The sequence below is a fragment of the Pipra filicauda genome, unplaced genomic scaffold (genome assembly GCF_003945595.2).
Source record: "Pipra filicauda isolate LSUMZ 115617 unplaced genomic scaffold, ASM394559v2 scaffold176_size3548034_pilon, whole genome shotgun sequence".
Taxonomy (NCBI): Eukaryota; Metazoa; Chordata; class Aves; order Passeriformes; family Pipridae; genus Pipra; species Pipra filicauda.
The window spans coordinates 1,989,691-2,007,816 of record NW_024104283.1 but is presented as its reverse complement, the minus strand read 5'-3'; the positions used below and the strand labels follow the sequence as shown (position 1 = coordinate 2,007,816).

The 18,126-nt window shown below is 41.7% G+C and overlaps 1 protein-coding gene and 1 long non-coding RNA gene across 8 annotated transcripts in view; one reads left to right on the top strand and one right to left on the bottom strand.

The window, feature by feature from the left end:
- LOC114002119 overlaps positions 1-9,176 on the bottom strand; it is a 22,456-nt gene extending 13,280 nt beyond the window's left edge. For 3 of the 6 annotated variants that reach the window (XR_005562961.1, XR_005562962.1, XR_005562963.1), the window contains exons 1-2: positions 7,602-8,025; positions 5,533-7,469 (exon numbers count right to left, since the gene is read on the bottom strand). Coding sequence is in view for 1 of the 6 variants with exons in the window: in XM_039379782.1 (XP_039235716.1) it covers positions 7,387-7,930; positions 9,012-9,166 (699 nt within the window). In the remaining 5 variants the exon portion in view is untranslated. Of the gene's footprint in view, positions 1-5,532; positions 8,028-9,011 lie in introns of those variants that run through there. The other 3 variants (XR_005562964.1, XR_005562965.1, XM_039379782.1) reach the window with 3 other exon arrangements.
- Positions 7,489-18,126, top strand: part of LOC114002120 — a 52,128-nt gene continuing 41,490 nt past the window's right edge. For both annotated transcript variants that reach the window (XR_005562967.1, XR_005562966.1), the window contains exons 1-2: positions 7,489-7,907; positions 9,075-18,126. This is a non-coding gene — a long non-coding RNA (uncharacterized LOC114002120). The remainder of the gene's footprint in view (positions 7,908-9,074) is intronic.

The window sequence follows — 18,126 nt, the reverse complement described above, 5'->3', positions numbered from 1 at the left end:
AATTTATATCAAATGTCATGCTGGTATTTACTGTAAGAGTCACCTCTGGACTTAAATTTTATGCTAGCTATTGAATAGTCTTTTTTTCTGGATTGTGAGGAGAAAAAGGCAACACTGAAAAGTGACAGATAACTTTTAAAAACAAAAATAATCCACAAACTGGGCAATTCAGTGGACAAGCTTCCCCCTCCATTATAGAAGATTTTTGTAAAAGGACATTCCTCTTAAGTTCCCTGCCCTTTATGGACAATTACGCAGAGATTAATATTACATAGTTACATGATATCCCATCACACTATACTTCATCCCAAACCTAAGAGTAGTTGCCCAAACAAGCCAATATTTAAAAAATAGACTTTGTCTTATACGTAAAGATGTTTCATGAAAGAATAAAGTAAAATTTCACACTGCCTTAGGAACATTGTACATAGGAAATACTGCATAAAATTCCTCCTTATGCTATTTTGAACACATTCTTACAGCCTTCTTTGGTGTCCTCTGCTTTTTGATATGTGCTCCCAAGCTACTAACAAAGTATCAAGATGCTAGTCATTCAGCTTCATCACAACAGGAAAGCTACAGTTCAACAGCATTTTAGAAATACCAATAAATAACATGAAAAAAAAACCCTCTAAATCTCAGTGATGGTAAATAAACCCTCCAGTCTTCATAAACAGATTGGTCTGTTCTATTCTGCACCCTTCATTTCAGCACACACGAGTTCCCCATATTTGAATTGCAAATGAGTGGCACAAATGTTAAAAAATGTTTCTGCGTGTTATTTTCATTGGCATCAGTCTCGGCACTGTTTTGGAGATGGAAGAGTTTTTGCAAGCCACAGCAGGGCTGCAAGGAAACACGTATTTCCCCAGTTGGATTGCCAGAATGGAGAATTAGTTTTATTCAAGCCTTTCATTTTTTCCCTGCAATCCTTGTTGGCCTGACTAGGGATCTGGCCCTTAACAGACCACCAAGTACCACTGCAACCATCCTCTTTATACTCCCTGATGGTCATCAGCATCCTCCATGTTTGTCTCCGGCAAGCTGGAAGAGACTTTTCTAAAGGCTGCACAGGATGCTTGTTGCAAGTGCTAACCAGGCAACACTGTGGAAGAAACTGATGTGGGCAAAATATACACCTGAGCCCCAGTGCATTCAAAGACAGTATGTGCAGGTAATGGCTTTCTGTATAAAACAGCTTAGAAAACAAACTGGGTTGGCCACCTAAGCAGGGCTGCGAAATTAAGAAGATGACTGCTTAGACATCTGAACTACTGGTGCTACACCAGAGGAGAAAACTCAGAAGTTAGCTTATGCTCTTTGAGAACTTTTATGTGTTGTAGGCACATTCGGTTAATCAACATTTGCCTGTATTCTGTAATGTAGGGAAATTTCTTCAGGCTGAAAGACTGCTGCAGCCTAAGACTGCATCTTTTGGCATACTAAAGCCTCCCACTGACTGCCAGGAGGGCTATTAGGTCCAACACATGAATACTGAAGCATTTTTTTCCTTCACGAATTGCGCTGCCAATTGAAGTGCTAAGGATACAAAACCATCTCAGAATTCAAAGTTTGTCTTGAAAACAGGACAAAACAACTTTCTAGGAAAACAGATGTGGCAGCTACCATGCTGCGTTGCATTCTGAGGCCTACTGGTATAGCCTAAAAACCCTGAGATGTACAAAAATACTCACAGTAGAGCCAAGGCCACACTTCTGACACAACTGTTCAAAGAGCATAAAAAACACAGATCTGATCATCGAAACGAATTAAAAGGTGATCTTATCCTTCATTCCATGAAAAAAATCATTTGTAACTCCATTTCTATGAAGAAAAGGTTAAATCTGAACAGCTTCTTGTGCCAAATTCTTAATTTTAAACACAATTAGTGTCCATTGGTATCTAAGACTAATTCACACAACAGCAGCTGCAGCAATGATTTTTTTTTCTGCCTAAGAAAAAAATACACTGAAATGTGGAATAAGGCTATGTCAAAGGTAAAATAAGCCATAGTAGCCAGTGCCTGCCAAGAAAATAAGATCCAGCCCTGCAATCCTTCATACTGTTGAACCCCTCAGTCTCTGGTTTTCACATTTTCAGCTTGTACAGATTTCTTTCTTTGTGAACTCAAATGTCTGCTGGGACTGGGAATAGAAGAAAAGTTATGGTTAAACCCTTCTGTCCAACCCCATTCCTTGAATAATCAGAAGTAAAAGAAGTAAACTAATAAGTCTCTCTCTTCCAGCAGTCAGAGTATTACAAAATAAATTGCAGTTAATCTATAGCAACAGAACCGTCCATTTCTTCCAGGAAGATGAAATATAAAATATGCAGTAATGCTCAAAGCATTTGCTAATTATTTAACAGAGGGATTTTCCACATAAAACACATTTAAAAATTGAAAAGCTTCACTAGTCCTGACCAGAACATTTAAAAGAATATTTTTATCAGTGATATTTTAAATCAGAGGACTACAGTAACCCCCTCTTGTAGCCTGAATTCAGCTGAATTCTACACAGTGTTATAGACCCTTCTGCAAAATGACAGTATTACATATCACTAGTATGAAGCAGGAATGATTTTTAAAGATTGGCCAGGATAAAGCAGAGTTGAGACTAGGAGGAGATTTCCAGGAGTTCTGCCTTGTCTGAGCTTCAGTTATTCACATGCCTCCTAGTTTTTCTGCACCTCAGTTTATCCAGCTTTAACTGCAATCTTTGTAGACCCTGTAAAACTCTGAAGCTGAGCTGCTGCAACACACCATGATTTCCAGTGAGTATCATTTACAGTAATATTTTATTGCTCATCATCCAACATCCTCTTTCCTTAAACATCCTAATATTTGGGGTTTGTTCTTTTTTTTCCTGTTTCAATGGAGCTGCACCCAGCTGACCCTATCTTTCTCTTCAGAGCTGACGTCACCACTTCAGCACCATCCATCCATCTTCCTCTGCAGTGTATGCTCCTTTCCCAGGGCTGCAAATCTCACCTGCCATTAATTTTGTTCTTTCAGCACAGTTGTTTACAAGAAAAAAAATAAGACTTTGAGGAAATGTTGGCATAACTACTAGCCTTGTTTCTCCAGACCTTTCTTAAACAGATGTGTAGGACAAAGTGAGGAGGGGTCAGGAATTGCTGTCTCCCAGGGTCATATGAAGAGAATTAGAAAAAACAGATTACAAGTTTGGTTAACCTTAAATAAAATAAATAAATAAATAAATAAAAGAATACTGGAGGTACACATGTCGATAGTCTTCAAAAGCATAAATTCTGTGGTGAAAAGGAAGGGAACAACCTGTTCTCTAAATGGGTAGGGCAAGAAGTAATGGAGTTAAACTGCACATAAGGAGTTTCTAATTGGAGGCAGTAGAAGACTGTCCTAACCTAAGGAAAGCAGAGCACTCAAAGGGATGCCTGGGGAGGTTATAAAATTTCATCCCTTATTTGTATAATTTGGATATTTACCAGGAAAGAGATGGGGAGATTGGATCCTGCTTTATGGTAATGAAATTGTGGGATGGACCATATGAACTCTTCACATTCCTTTCTGTTCCGGTGAGTTTATGCCATAACTGTGAAGTCCAAAAAGATCCATTCATCTTCCACTTACATATATGAACACCCCCTCCCCTTCCAACAAACAAAGTTTATACTGCTCCAAGGCAAGGGCTTCATCCAGCCCAGCAGTTCCTGCCCCCAAAACACTCAAATTCATTTTACAAAGTGAACCATGTTCCATCTTGTCAAGTGGGGTGAATGACTCCCCCTTCCCTTTTTTCCCTCCAAATGCAACAGCCCACATTAGGGAAAAAATTCTTCTGAAGTCAAATACATTTAGTTCCAAAACATTAGTTCCAAACATTTGAGCAAGATACATGAGTTAGGAGCAGGACCACCATGAATACCTCTGCCCAGCTTTTCATCTCTCACTAATGCTGATCTGATATTTTAGAGAAGGCAAAACTTCCCCAAGTCACTGATGCCTTAAGCCCCTATTAGTTTTTTATTTTTCTAAATTTTGTAAGCTTTATAAGTTTTATAAGTAGCGGAAGTAGATTTTAAAAGCAGCAGCCCTCATTCCTTTACCCTGTAGTACAAGTAGTTTGCACATTCCTTAACCCTCTTACCCCATCCCATGCACCCTATACCAATCCTACCCCCGAATCCAGTAGAAATGTTTAGTCTCTTGTCAAGGCAAGGCCTATACTGTTTAGAGAACACTCACATCTAGGCCTGAACAACAGAACAGGGTCAAGAACTAGGTGACTATGTACCCTTTGTGCTCTGAGGATGATGAGAATGATGAAGTAGGTGGTCCCAAAGGCCCCCAGACCCAATTCTCAGGGGGTGGACCCGAGGTGGACCAGAGCAAAGGCTACGAGGTGGACACACTTGGGATTGGACAGACAGTATTATAAAATATAACATCTCAGGCACAGCCTGCATGTGCCTTGTAACATCTATTGCCTTGGCACAATTAAACCCTTTCCTTATCTCACCCTCAATTAACTGCTCCTGAGTTATTTTTTTAGCATCAACATTTTACAGCATCACACCCTGGAAGTAACGGAGCCAGGGACCATGGGGAAAAAGTTCAATTAAAACAACAAAAAATATTATTCCTGAGCCTTGCTGGTAACTCACAGAAAATCTGGATTATGGCACTGACAGACAAATACAATACATAAACAACACACTGAGTGTAGTGAGTTAATCTTTATTCCAAGCAGCTTCCCAAACAGGGAAAACAAGGAAATGCAAAGGGGACTGAAAAGGCACATGAAGTCAGTTCCTGAGAGGGGTTCTTCCATCTGACTCTCAGTGGAAGAACATCCTTAAAAGAAAATCAGATTCATCTTGAGGACCCCAAGTTATAACATGCCATCCCTTACCCTCACAGGAGCCACCTACATGATGAGCCTTCCCCTGCTTTCCCCTACCTCTGTTGCCATATCCTGCCACAGCAAAGAAACATGGTTTCAATGACAGCTTCTTCACATTTAACAGTAAGGGCTTTTCATCCTTCTTTGGGGGTACCACCTCCCTCCCTCCTCCAGCTTTAATTGTCAAGTCCTGGGTCAAACCTGGCTTCTCATACCAACCAGGAATCTGAATTCATGAAGCTTCATCATGAAACAACATAGGCTGTGTGCTCCCACTTTCCTGTTTGGGAAGCTGTTGAGATCTTCAGTCCTCTAGATGTCAGAAGCCTTTTTGCTCCTGGCTTCCTGTCCCAATTTCCTCATCATAAATCTTCTCTGGCACCAACAATGTTCAGCTCAGTGACCTCCTGTGTATTCAGCTTACCACATCACAGAATTGCTTTTAGGGAATCACTTCCACATGTCACCACACCATATGCCCTTCTGCAGCCACAGAGCTGAACACACATCTTAAGACAACCAAAATGCATGTAGTTATATAGGCCAAAAAAAATCTATGGTCACGGCACACATCCATCTGCAGAGAACTGAGAAAATCTTGCAGTCTCTTACCTGATGTTTATGGGTCTTCCCATCAGGAGTGACATACCTTTGTGTAAAGGAAGATGCTTGCATTTTGGTCACGTGATGGATCTGTTTGGGTCACATGATAGGGAAAGAACTGTGCAACCATCAGGGTACTGGGTGTTAGACTGCAGGCAGGATGATTACATGCCTCAGGTCAAACAACTCAAGTTTAATCCCACTTTTCAGCCATTATTAGGCTACCAGATGAGCTCCAGACAGGTCTACAGCATATTGAAGCGCAGCACAATTTACGTTTTCTGCCAAGACAAACCAGAGCATTTTGATCTTGGCTGCTTCTTCTTCTGTTGTAACCTAGCACCATTTCAGCTCCATCTGTGATTGCTGTGCTGGGAAGACAATAGAAAACAGAACATTTGTGATGAGTAGCATCTATCAGGTTTTAGTATCTAAAAGCCTTCCCTGAGACCCACAGAACAGGACCTGCCATGACTAGAATCAGAAATGGAAGAGGAAAATCAGCCAGGTGGCTATAGCTACTGTTGGTCTGCTTCATGGCCCAAACATGCACCTTTAAACCACTTTGGGATTTCCCACCTGTGGCAGTCCTTCAGGATCAAACCCTGAGGCAACCTCAGGCAACCCTGGGACACCAAGAGGCAAGTCGTGTGCCTTCAAAGTATGAAATTCACAGAAGCAATTAGGTTGGAAAAGACCTCTGAGGTCCTTGAGTCCAACCTATGACCTAACACCACCCTGGCAACTAGATCGTGGCACTAAGTGCCACGTTCAGCCTTTCCACCAGGGACGGTGACTTCACCACCTCCCTGGGTAGTCCATTCCAATGTCTAATCACCCTTTATGTGAAGAAGTTCCTCCTGTTGTCCAACCTGAACCTCCCCTGCTACAGTTTAAGACTGTCCTCTTGTCCTGTCACTAGTTTCCCGGGAGAAGAGACCGACCCCCGCCTGGCTACAACCTCCTTTCAGGGTGTTGTAGAGACTGATAAGGTCACCCGTGAGCCTTCTCTTCTCCAGGCTGAACATCCCCAGCTCCCTTAGCTGTTCCTCATAAGACCGGCGTTCCAGACTCTTCACCAGCTCCATTGCCCTTCTCTGGACTCGTTCCAGCAACTCAATGCCCTCCCTGAATTGAGGGGCAACGTCACCGAGCCTATGGGAAGGCTCTGGGTGCAAATAAAGAACAGTGAAGGTATCTCTCCCCCTGAACAGCCGCAGAAGTATTTTTAACGCAGAGAGCTGCCCTTTCGCCTTCTCTGCGAGAGCAGGCTCAGCGCTCCGCTCGCACAACTGGCAGGCGCTCCCAGCGCGCCCCTCGCCAACACCCCGAAATTAACCCGCATCTTCCAGGACCGCCACCGGGACAAGTTCGCGGGGAAGGGGAGGAGGGCGCTGCGGGGTCCCGTAAGGCGGGGACGGCTCGGCAGGTGCCGGGCCACTCCCGCTCAGGGCCCTGCGCTGTGCCTAACGCGGGCTGACAGGCGCGCCCGCCCCGCCGCCCGAGCCCCCCCCCGCGAGCCCGCGCTGACATCACCGGGCAGGATTTAAATAGCTCCGCAGCCTCCTGCTTCCCGGATACAGCGCGCACCATTGGCCGCCGCCGCAGCCAATGGCGGCGCCGCGCCGCTCCCCTCCGCCAATGGCGGCGCCGCGGCCGGCGCGCCCCTCCCCTGTCGCTAAGGGAGGGAAATACAGCGCGGCGCGGCGGGCTGTCAGGTGCGCCGGGCAGCGCTGGGGTGCGCCGGGCGCGGGCATCAGCCGGGGGGCTGCTGGGGTGGAGGGTGGGCTCTCCTCCTTTACCCCCCCTTTGTTTTTCGTCCCTGCTAGGCGAGCTCCCGTAGCCAGCCGCGTTACTCGGTGCGCGAAGAGTGTGGAAAGTGGCGGTTCTCCGCTTTGTTTTAATCGCTCCGGTGGCGGCGTCTCCGGGGCGGTGAAATACGGGACGAGCGGCCCCGCCGTGCTCCTTCCTCCTCGGGAAGAGCTGGAAAAGAGAGAGAGAGAGAGAGGGGAGCGCGATCGGTGGTGCCTCGTGGGCTGGCCGGGCTGCTGCCGGGGCTCAGCGGCCGCAGACGGTGGATTTGTGGGAAGCGGACGGGATGAGAAATAAACGCACCTGGCCAGCGGTGTTTAGGGGAGTGGGGGCCGGGTGCCCCCGCTGGCTGCCGGAGCCCTCGGACTCCGGACTCGGACCCGCCGAGCTGCAATGGACGCTGCCCGCCGCTGGCCGCAGAGCGGAGCATTCCCGCCGCCGCCGCCGCCGCTGAGGAGGGAGAGCTGCCCGCCCGGAGCCGGCCGGAGCGCGCCTCTATCGCCCGGAGAGGGACCGGGGGTTTCCTCTTCGGCATCGCTCCGGTGAACGTGGGCTGTGCCAACCGGGCGCCCACGTAGGTTGCATGGCAGCCGCGGCGCGAGCGAATAGGTAAACGCCACTGTGTAGATGTGCTGTTCGGAAAGGAGAAAAAAAAAATAAATTAAAAAATGCGAGGATGCGAATGTTGGGCCTGGCACAGGGGACTGGGCTGCACCGGGAGATGGAATAGCCTCTTCTCCTGTGCCTCGCGCGGCGAGATGTAGCCTAACGAAAATGAAGTCCTTACGTAAGGCGGGCTGGCTGGATGGCTGGATACCTGCTGGGTCCTGCATCGCCAGCCGCTGCCCCGCCAGAATTACCTGGGTCTCTCCCTGCCATGCCGCAGCCTGTCACTGCAGGGCCTGTCCTAAAAGCAGACTTTCAGCCGCAAGAGCTCGTACATTTAAGAGCTGCGTAGCATCGTGGAACAAGCATAAATCAATTGCATTCCAAACTCAGAAAATTTAACCCATTTCACTTGTTACCAAGCTTACAAGCTTGAAAGGAGAATGCATAAATCTACTTTGCTGTCAAGCCATAATAGTGTTGCATAAAACATTTCTGCTTGGTTACTGTTTATTGCTTCACACCCTCCAAATATTTCTGACTTGTTTCTTTCCCGTATCCACAGCGTGTTAATACGTTGCCTGAATATCCTAAAGATGTCGGCCTGCATATTCAAAAGGCAAATGCATGTGCAAAAATTGTAGGCAAAACACAGAACAGGCTTGAGACATTTTTTTTATTTAATATCAGTTTCTGCTTCTCCCTACATTTTAGAGCAGGGTGATGAACTTTATGCCTTGCTACTTATCTTCCCCATTCCTCCTCAAATTAAGAACACAGCTTAAGTCACAGTTTTGTTGGAGAGCTTTTTTTTTAATAAGATAAGAAATTCTTGTACAGCATGAAACATTAATTATTGCAGGAGAAGCTGCAAATACTTACTGGAGAGACCTTGGTAAAAGTAAAAATAAAAATTAAAAGAATGTTTAATCTTTCCCTGAAACAAACCCACTGAGTTATCAGAAATCTGAGGTGCCTACCTGCCTGCATCTTTGTGATGTCATGAAGTTTATGTCAAGGCTTCTTTTCCTTGAGGAAAGGTGAGCCTCTAATAGGAAATCGTTCCTCCCGTTCTCCCCCGTGTTTCTGTTTCCTCCTTCTCCTTACCTGTTATTCCTCTCAGTGAAGGATGAGGACTGTGAAGCCTTGTTTTCCCTTCTGTTGTTGCAGAACTCCATGGATGTATTCGAAGTAAGCGCCGGGAGCATTTGGTGATGTTTGGGGGAGGAAGGCACAAGCCACCAAGGCCCTATTCCCTCCATCTTGAGCCTTCCATGGTGATATGCAGCAGCACAGGGAAGTATGAAGCACTGAGGACAGAAGTCAGCGTTTAAACTTAACTTTGCTTCAACGTAAATGACCATGCAAGTTTCAGATTAACTAAGGGAGGACCAGGGGTAGAATAGCAGAAGTACTTAAGGTGCTTCTTTTAAAAGTTCTGTTTTGCATATCTAAAGATTAGGGAGATGTTTAGAAAAGTGATTATATACATGTGCTTATGTTTACTGTCCTAACAGGAGATGATGATCCGCATTATCTTAAATGCTAGATATGTCTTGGATGCATCTGTGTCACCTCATTGATTTCAGGGGATCTGTATTGATTTAAGTTAGTGAAGGCACTAACCCAGCTAAGTTTTAAATAATTAGAATAGTATTCTCCCTCTTTTTCAGTCAGATTTGCCCTTCATGTTACTTGTGTTTCATAATCCTCCTAGCTCTCCATTTTGTCATTACAAGACCAGCATCTCTACTGTAGGAAAAAAAAAAAAAAAGAGAGAGAGAGGACACCCCCCACCTCCCTCCCAAAGATAGTCTTTTAACAATCTGCTCTTTATATTAATGTTTAAATAAATTTAGGACACCAATGAACCGTTTTTTTTAATAGGCCCATTTAGTTTCAGTTTCTTACACAGTTATTTTTTAGAGCCAGAAGCTCTCAGGAAGAGAATGTGTTCGATGCACCAGAACCCTTTAGGGTTTTGATAAAAGACATGATCTCATGAGTACCATCTCCACTTCTGTTATTCTTCTTATATAGTAGCAACAAGATTGAATCACCATTTTTAGCTATTCTTCGGCAGAACTCATAATCTATCAATGTGTCAGCTCAACAGCAGTTTTCTCTTCGCACTAATGTGAACCAGAAGGTCCAGCTATCACTGATTTTGACAATTTTATTTTATCTGAGATTGCATGTATTGCAGAAGTTTGAAGCAAATGAATTATAGGACCTATTATATTTTCCTAAAGATGTACAGAACATAAAATATGTCATCTAAAACATTTCAAACTAATTTGTATCAGATAACATTCCTATGTTAGGTGCTTCATAAGCCTTACGCTATAAGCACTATTAAATATTTGTGTGATAAATAACAAGTATAAGATCAAATGTGGGTTCCGTATTTTTTTTAATGCCTCAGAGTGCCCTCTGTGTTGTTACATAATGCATCATAAAGAAATACGTGCCTTCATTCTCTTAAAATCACTCCGGCATGGATAGTACTAAGCTTTCCTTCCAGTCCTCGTTATGCAAGTCCTTGCTACTGCTAATAGCTGTCAGCTCTGTATGGTTACTTAAAAAACAAGGTAACTGCAGACTTTTTGTGAAGCTCCTTGCATTTCTGGAATTTACAGTGAGTTGATTCCAGGTGCGTTGCTCCTTCTCCCAGCTTTAAATTAAATTATTATGAACAAGCAGATTTTCCCCCATCAGAAGAAAGTCCCACTCATTCCAGTATATCACACGGTAGTCTGTTTTTTTGTTTAGGTGCGTCTATAAGCATTTTATATTATGAGTATCTGAATGCACTTCAGTGTCAAAACACAGTGGAATAGACCAGAATGCAGTAATATTTTGAACGTCTGTTGGAAAATGCAGGCATATAACTAAGTACTGAAAGAATACATAGCACAGTAAAAAATCCATGACCAATCTAGCAAAGCTATTAGGTAACAAAAAAAAATCCATATAGGCATTAAGTACTATTATTTAAAGTAAAATCTCTGTTATAAGCAGCATTCAAGTGAAATTGATGAGACATCTATATAGAACAGAAAGAATCCTTTTTGTACAGCCATGATGCAACCTTCTGTATTTCTTTACTTAGGAAACAGAATTTTACTTGTCTTTTTGTAAAGCCGTAAAATTAACAGCAAGCTCTTCAGAGAATTAGGAACACTGCCTGACTTGTGAGATTTTTTTTTTCCTCTGTGAAACACAGAGATCATTGGTGGCAAAAAATCAGGAGAAACCTGTCTGGATTTTCCAGTGTCATGTAGATCTTTTTGAGTGCCCCGTCCTTTAAGAAGGCCTCGGTTTTAAAGGTATTGACATGGAAATATCTCAAAATTTGTCATCCTGACTATATATAGAAAAATTTTGCTCTTCATTATACCAGTAGAAGTATACAAGTAGTAACTCAGTGATGTGTCACCTAGAAAAGAGGGTTGGTTTCATATTCCATTGATAGATTTATTAGTTTAACAATCCTCTATTGCATTTCTAAATTTTTTTAATCTTTTTGTTGCTCTCGTAAATTTGAGGTACTAGCTTATTTGTTTATTTCCATTTTCTTACTTGTAATAATTTTGAAAGGTTCAACTATATTCTGTTCGGATTTTATGACACATGGAAGATATTTTTTTTTAATTCCTTTTGCAAGCAGTGGGTTGGTGGGAGGAGGTCTACACTGTAACACAGTATACCTACGAAATTGTTCTCCAGATAAAATAAGAGATAAAATTACAGAAACAAGTAATTTGTCGCCGATATTCATGCAGTGCTGGTATTTTATTTCAAGCTGGATTCATCAAACACGATAAGGAGTAATTTTTGTCTGATATGAAGTTCCCATCTAAGGAGACTAAGTGGTTTAAGTTTAAACTGTGGTTTGAAAATACAGGGAAACGTTACTGGACAGTTGAGAGTTTGATTCAGTAGCCAAAGAGGACGCAAGGAAGTAAATTGGAGAATGCTTTTTTTTTTAGTGTTTGAAATATGTCAGGAAAATACATCACTAATACATTTCTGTGGAGCAGTTACTTTACCTACAAGATGGTTTTGCCTATGAAGCACAAGGATTTTACCACAAGCGTCTGAATTATGTAGGTTATAAAGGGTTCTGAGGCTGTCAGAAAGCAAGCATGAAATGTTGATGTGTGACCCTCAGATATTTGAGCGACATTTACTGACCGCTTTTGCAGTATTTTGTAAGTTCGTAACATAGTTTTAGTAATAAAAATTTAGTGAAAATGTATGAGGTAAGCACTGGTGTAATACTGATTAGAGGTTTTTTAGATGGGCCAATTACCATATTTAGTAAAGTAGAATAAAAATGAGATGACCTGGGACTAAGATTACTTTAAAAGGGAGATTTTTAAAAAAATTAGTATTGGACTTATTCTTAGTTAGTATTAATTGCTATTTTTTTAATACAGTTTTCTCTTTTGTTAAGTTCCATCGCTCTTTGTTCCGAAATACCGTGTCCCGACACCGAAAGGGGGAAATATAATGGCTACAATTAGCTTCTGTTTACTGGAGCAAAATGATTTTTTCCCAAACCTAAATACATGCATTAATTTGCTAGACTTCCAGCTATTTTTACGTGTGGTATTTCTGAGAAAGAGATACCGATGTCCATTTTAATGCAGCTTACTATAGTATAGCAGCCGAAATCGAGCGTTTTTTCTCTTTGGTAGTCAGATATACAGAATTGTTGGACTGTTTGCTTGTAAGTACCTTAAAGCTGAATCGGAAAAAACATATTTTTGATACAAAAAGTTAGGCTTTCCAGTCTTTACTTACTTTTGAGTTTTCTAGGTAAATGCTGCGTAGACTGATTATCAGAAAAATCGAGGCTTACATAATCAAGACATTCATTTTTCTACTGCCTCCCTTCCCCCACTTAGCTTTCATTTTACTAAGAAAAATGAAAAATTTTGAGAAGAAACTTACTATGACATACTGATTATATACACATTTTCATGAGACTGCATAGCTAAGCTATTTGTATGTATTTAGTAAAAGAAAGCAGCAGGCAAAGTATTAAAACCTTGAGCTGGCTAAACTTTAAAATTATAGTAAATAAATACAGCATTATCTAAGATGCTGTACCTAGCTGTGTAGCAATGAGTCTTTTTTCTTTGCATGGGGAATTAGAGTACTTCTATGTTGTCTTTATTCAGAATAACAAAAATAAGAACGTCGTACCCCATTTTTTTATTCGTTGTAAAGCTGATGTTCTTTCCTAAGGGAGTTGGTTCAATACCCAACTTTCAGAGGATGAGTAGTGATTGTTATTGACAAAATATATATCAAATGAATCAAAACTCTGTCCTGCTAGATAATTACAAATTGAATTAACTAAAAGGAATAATATTAAAATTTTATCTAAATATGTTAACATGAGCTCTTACCCATAGGTGGCAGTCATCTTTCACAGTAGCAGGGATGCCAAACTTTTGGTTCGTGGTATTCATACTTATGCTGAAATAATTTTGATGAGGTATGCGTATGTGCATGTACATAAGCATATACATTTCTGTATGTTGGGAGAGGGGGAAGGAGGTAAAAATAACTGTAAAATTAATTAGTAATTGGGAGGAATCTGAATTGCTATAAATAAGCAATAAGATAAGGAATTATCACATTCTGGAAAAAAGGTCCAGGTATTTAAAACCACAAACCATATTTTTTTACTGTCCATTGCTGACGCTCATCTAAATTAAGTAGTGATAAATCAGAAATGAGCCAGTAGCCCTACAAATTGAACAGGAAGACTAGTATCTTGCCAGCCTGAGAGAACATGACCCTGTATCATGCCTGGTCCTCCAAACTACGTTTCTGTTTCGTCGCCCATTATATGTAAATTGCAGAACGGCCACAGTGATGATGGTGCCCTGAAAATCCCAGCAATAAGCTCCCTTAAACATTGAGCAAATATAGGAAAGGTACTCTGGTTGCAGGTGTCCTTTCAGCCATGGAGAGCAAGCAAAACCTGCAGGCTGCTGTGCTGTTCTCTGTCTCTTTGCAGAGCTGCCATTGACACCCGTGGCAGCACGGTGCAAGGGGAGGACGCTGCCTGCCGGAGCAGCTCGGTTTTACCCTCAGCTTTTTGAGGGATTTATGTGGTTTATGGGGATTTCCTTTTGCAATACTGCTAAGGAGGCGCTTGGGGCCCCACCAAAACCGAAGGGGATAGAAGGAGCTAATAAGGCCAAGTCATCTCAGTCTAAAACAAACAGAACTTGTGAAACTACACGTGTCATAGTGAGACGATAACATTCTTCTAAGAAAAGAACACCGAAACCTGGAATTCAGGGGTAGGTGAAGTCATATTCTTTTTTCTATTACAGCTACACTGGGACTCTTTTCAGTTAATATTAATCTAATATTGTGTCAAGGTAGGCCACTCTACACATTCAGCAGAAGTCAGGAACTAGCATTTTACAAAATGGAAAATTTGAAAAATAGACAATTATGTGTTGCTACTACAGTGTTTCACTGTGATGCAAGATTAAGGGCTCAGAATTGAGCAGAATGGTGCAGTATTATTAAAACAGAAGGACTAATTCTCCTTATGCAAGAGTCACAGCAACACACATCATTGTATAAGCCAAAGCAGGCTGTATGATTTCATAGCCAAACAGGGTATTTCCACAGACAGGCAATCACGACGTGACTAATTAGATACTTGCATATGCATGGCCCCATTTGTTCCCCAACTGTAATAATTAGGAGGATTGCACTCCACGTTAATTTACACTCTTGTGTAACACTATTGAATATAAGATAGCGGGTGGTGATAAACTGGCTGGTGACAAATGTGTAAATCTGATACATGTTTTGAAAATCAGAGCTTTCATAGTCTACTCTGTCCTTGACTTGGGCAGGGCTGGAGAAGACCTCCTCTGCTGTTGGGCCTGATCCTCTCTGTCACGGGCATCCATGTTATACTCTTCAACTTAATATGCAGAGACACCAGACTCCATCTTGAAGCTACCCCTATCATCAGCTGATTTTATGTTCCTCTGCATGGTTAAAGATTTCAGATAATGTGTATCATGATCAGCTGAAACTCTCACATTCTACAAGGTCTTTGACTTCAGTTTAAAGAGTATTTCTCTCTCCTGGCATAAAGTCCATTCCAGTCTGTCTCCCCTTGAGCTTTCATAGGTTACTGCCAAAACCTGCTCAGTCTCAGTTCAGCCAACCCAGCTGTGCCATACCTGTCATAGAGAACAGTGTTTTTCCCTGACTGTTCTTCTAGCATTTCTTTGCACCTTCATTTCCAATAAATCTCTTTTAATCTGCAGGATTAGAAGCAGGCACAGTGCTCCAGATGAGGTGTTGCTAGGGTCTTTCATGGTGGCATTAATACCTTTCTATTCCTGCTAGATACACAACAACTAATATTTTTTTTTTTATTTTTTTATTTTTGTATTAGAGCTACCTGCTGTCAATATCTCAAAAGCCTTGAGGACTGATTGAAACACCCAACTTACCCTTTTTTTTATGGAGGCTGATAGCAGAAGTTCTTCATTCCTAGTTTATGACCTTGACCTTTGCACTATCATAATGGTCTTACATTACAAGGGTGTCAAAAGACTTTTTTATAAAAGAGTGTAATCAATTTCATCCAAGCCACGGGCTTCCTCTGAATTTCCTGGCATGTCCAGATTTGTTCAGGAACCTCTGTGCCTTGCACGACTATGGACGTGAGCTGGCACACGCACATGATACGGTGCAGGGCGTTACAGGTGAGCTAGCTTAGCTCTCGAAAGAGTTCTCTCTAGTATTAGGTTACCTCAGGCACATCACAGGGTATTATTTCAGGTAAGCCTTCCGAAAGCTGTACAGTACTTCTGACTCAGTGTTCTGCACTGGCTTTGTTTGACAGCTCTGGGAGCAAGAAACCAAATTCTGAAACATTTTTACAGGACTTAGTGTCACATTATACTGTTTCTATTGATCTTGTAGGTTAATTTTCAGTTTACAGGTGATGCCCATGAAATTGAAGGGGGAACGGGATGTACAAGAGTTGTATGATACTCTTGAATAACATCTAAAAGTAGGAAATTTTATTTTTTTCTTAATAGAAGAATCTGCAGGATTTCAGTTGTTCTGCTCTGCTTCTGGAATTTAAGTAACATTATTACTGTCTTTAATTAAACAAAAAAAAAAAAATCTGTTTGGGGGTTTTTTTGTTGTTGGTTTTGGCATTAGTCCAATAGGACTTTTGTGCCCTTTGTTATACAGTATTCCACCCCCACTTCATTCAAGCAGTACCCCAACTTTGTGCCCTCAGATGATCATTCCTAGGTTAAGGTAGTCAGTGAAAATAATTAGTAAGATCGGTCTGAGATAATTCTTTAAGGAAGTCCACTATAAATTTTCCTCTAGTTTGAGACTTTCCCTTCAAAACGACTTTGCAAGCTCTTATTCATATTAAGAGTTAATTTAGCAATTGCTGTCTTCCTTAGTTTATTTTTTTTTCAAGTAGCATATTAACAAATGTTTTCCTGAAATTCAGATTAGGTCAACCCATTTCCTTGATGTAGAAAAGTAAGGTTTGGTGGTTTTTTTGTAAGTGTCTGACTAGTGTGCCATAATCCATTCTTAGGGAAGCTTAGTAGTGTTTTTCTTACTTTCTATTTATCCAATTTTATCCTATGCTTCCTCCCATCCAAGTTCTTGATGGACAGTCCCAATTTTTCATCCTTTTAAACTCTGATTACTTCTAAAATCCTATTTGAGGTGACTGCTCTTCTGCTTGGATTCAAGGACCAAGTTTTCCCACCCAGAAATTAAGAAAGTCAGAACAAAACTTATTACTTCCATCTAAAGGATTCGTGGAGAAGCTCACTCACAGAGATGGTGATGAAATATGGATTTTCTTGGGGTCTTTAGCATGTAGCTGAGAAGACCACAGACATAAGAGCATCTAAATCCTGCAATTTACTGCTCCAAGATTTTCATACTTCCTTCTAGTCCAGCCAAGGGCTGATCATATCCTGTAGGTTCTATAAAGTCTTAAAAAGAGTGTGAACATAGCTAAACAACTTGGTTAAGGTTGCTACAAGTTAAAAAGCATCCTTTAAAAACCTGAAGTTATACTCAAATGAAGAAATCAGAAAAGAACATCCATGTGGCAGATTATATGTGTAAAACACTATCAACTGTATAAAAAAATTAGTTTGAGGGAAAACTCACTGGCTCAAGTTACTAATTTTTAGCAATGGTTCTAGAGAAAGATACAGTTAAGTACAGACTATTAGGCCTGATAACCAAGCCAGGTGAACTAGTTAAAGAAAAGAATTAGTGACCAAATGGGTAAGTAAGGGTGACATAGGGGAAGAAACAGGCAGCTTTTGCAAAGGGAAGCGATGCCTCATGAGTCCCTCTGTATGAGGAGAGGAGATCTTGTCGACACACTAAGCAGGAATTAAAAAAAGACATTCGACATCTTTTACCGGAGGCTCTCAAAGGAGTTAAGCTGCATGGGCAAAGAGGCAGCTTCTCACGTGGGCAAACATCACATGAAAAGAGAGGAAGCAAAGGTCAGAAATGAACGTGATGGGAGTCAAATAGCAGAGCACCTCCACCAGCATTGTACAGCATGCTCAGAAATGTTCTGTGAAGGGGCATGAATAAAAGTTGCAGAGATTACTGTGAACATGAAGACAGGATGAAGGAAGACACTGTGAAGCTGAGTAACTGAGCAACAAAACAGCAGATGAACCTCAGTGTAGATAACTTCCCTGTGATGCACAGGGGGGAATGACTGGGTCTCAGCTGGCTGCTACCCCTCCTGAGCAGTGTTGTGAGGTTCTAATAAATGCTTCCCTGCTTGGCAGTGTTCAAAAAGCAAGCAAAACATTAGGAATTAAAAAGAAAGGGACAGAACAAAATTTTAAAAGACCCTATTATTATGATGCTGTGTAAAACTTTTCTACCACTTTCCAAGTCTTGCACATGTTTCTTTGGCCTGGCTGCCTTTAGCATAAATGCATGGCAACACATGTGTTTAAAAAACATTGCAAAATCAAAGCTAGAAAGCCAATATCAGACAAACAAACAAAAAAATCCCACTGTAGTAAAGGAAAACAACAGTTTGCTTCACAGGTTTCTCCTCCATCTTCAGAAAAGCCAAAAGGAAAAGAAACAGCGTAAGAGGATAGCCTTGGCACTGCTGGAAACACTCTAAGGGGTGATGAAG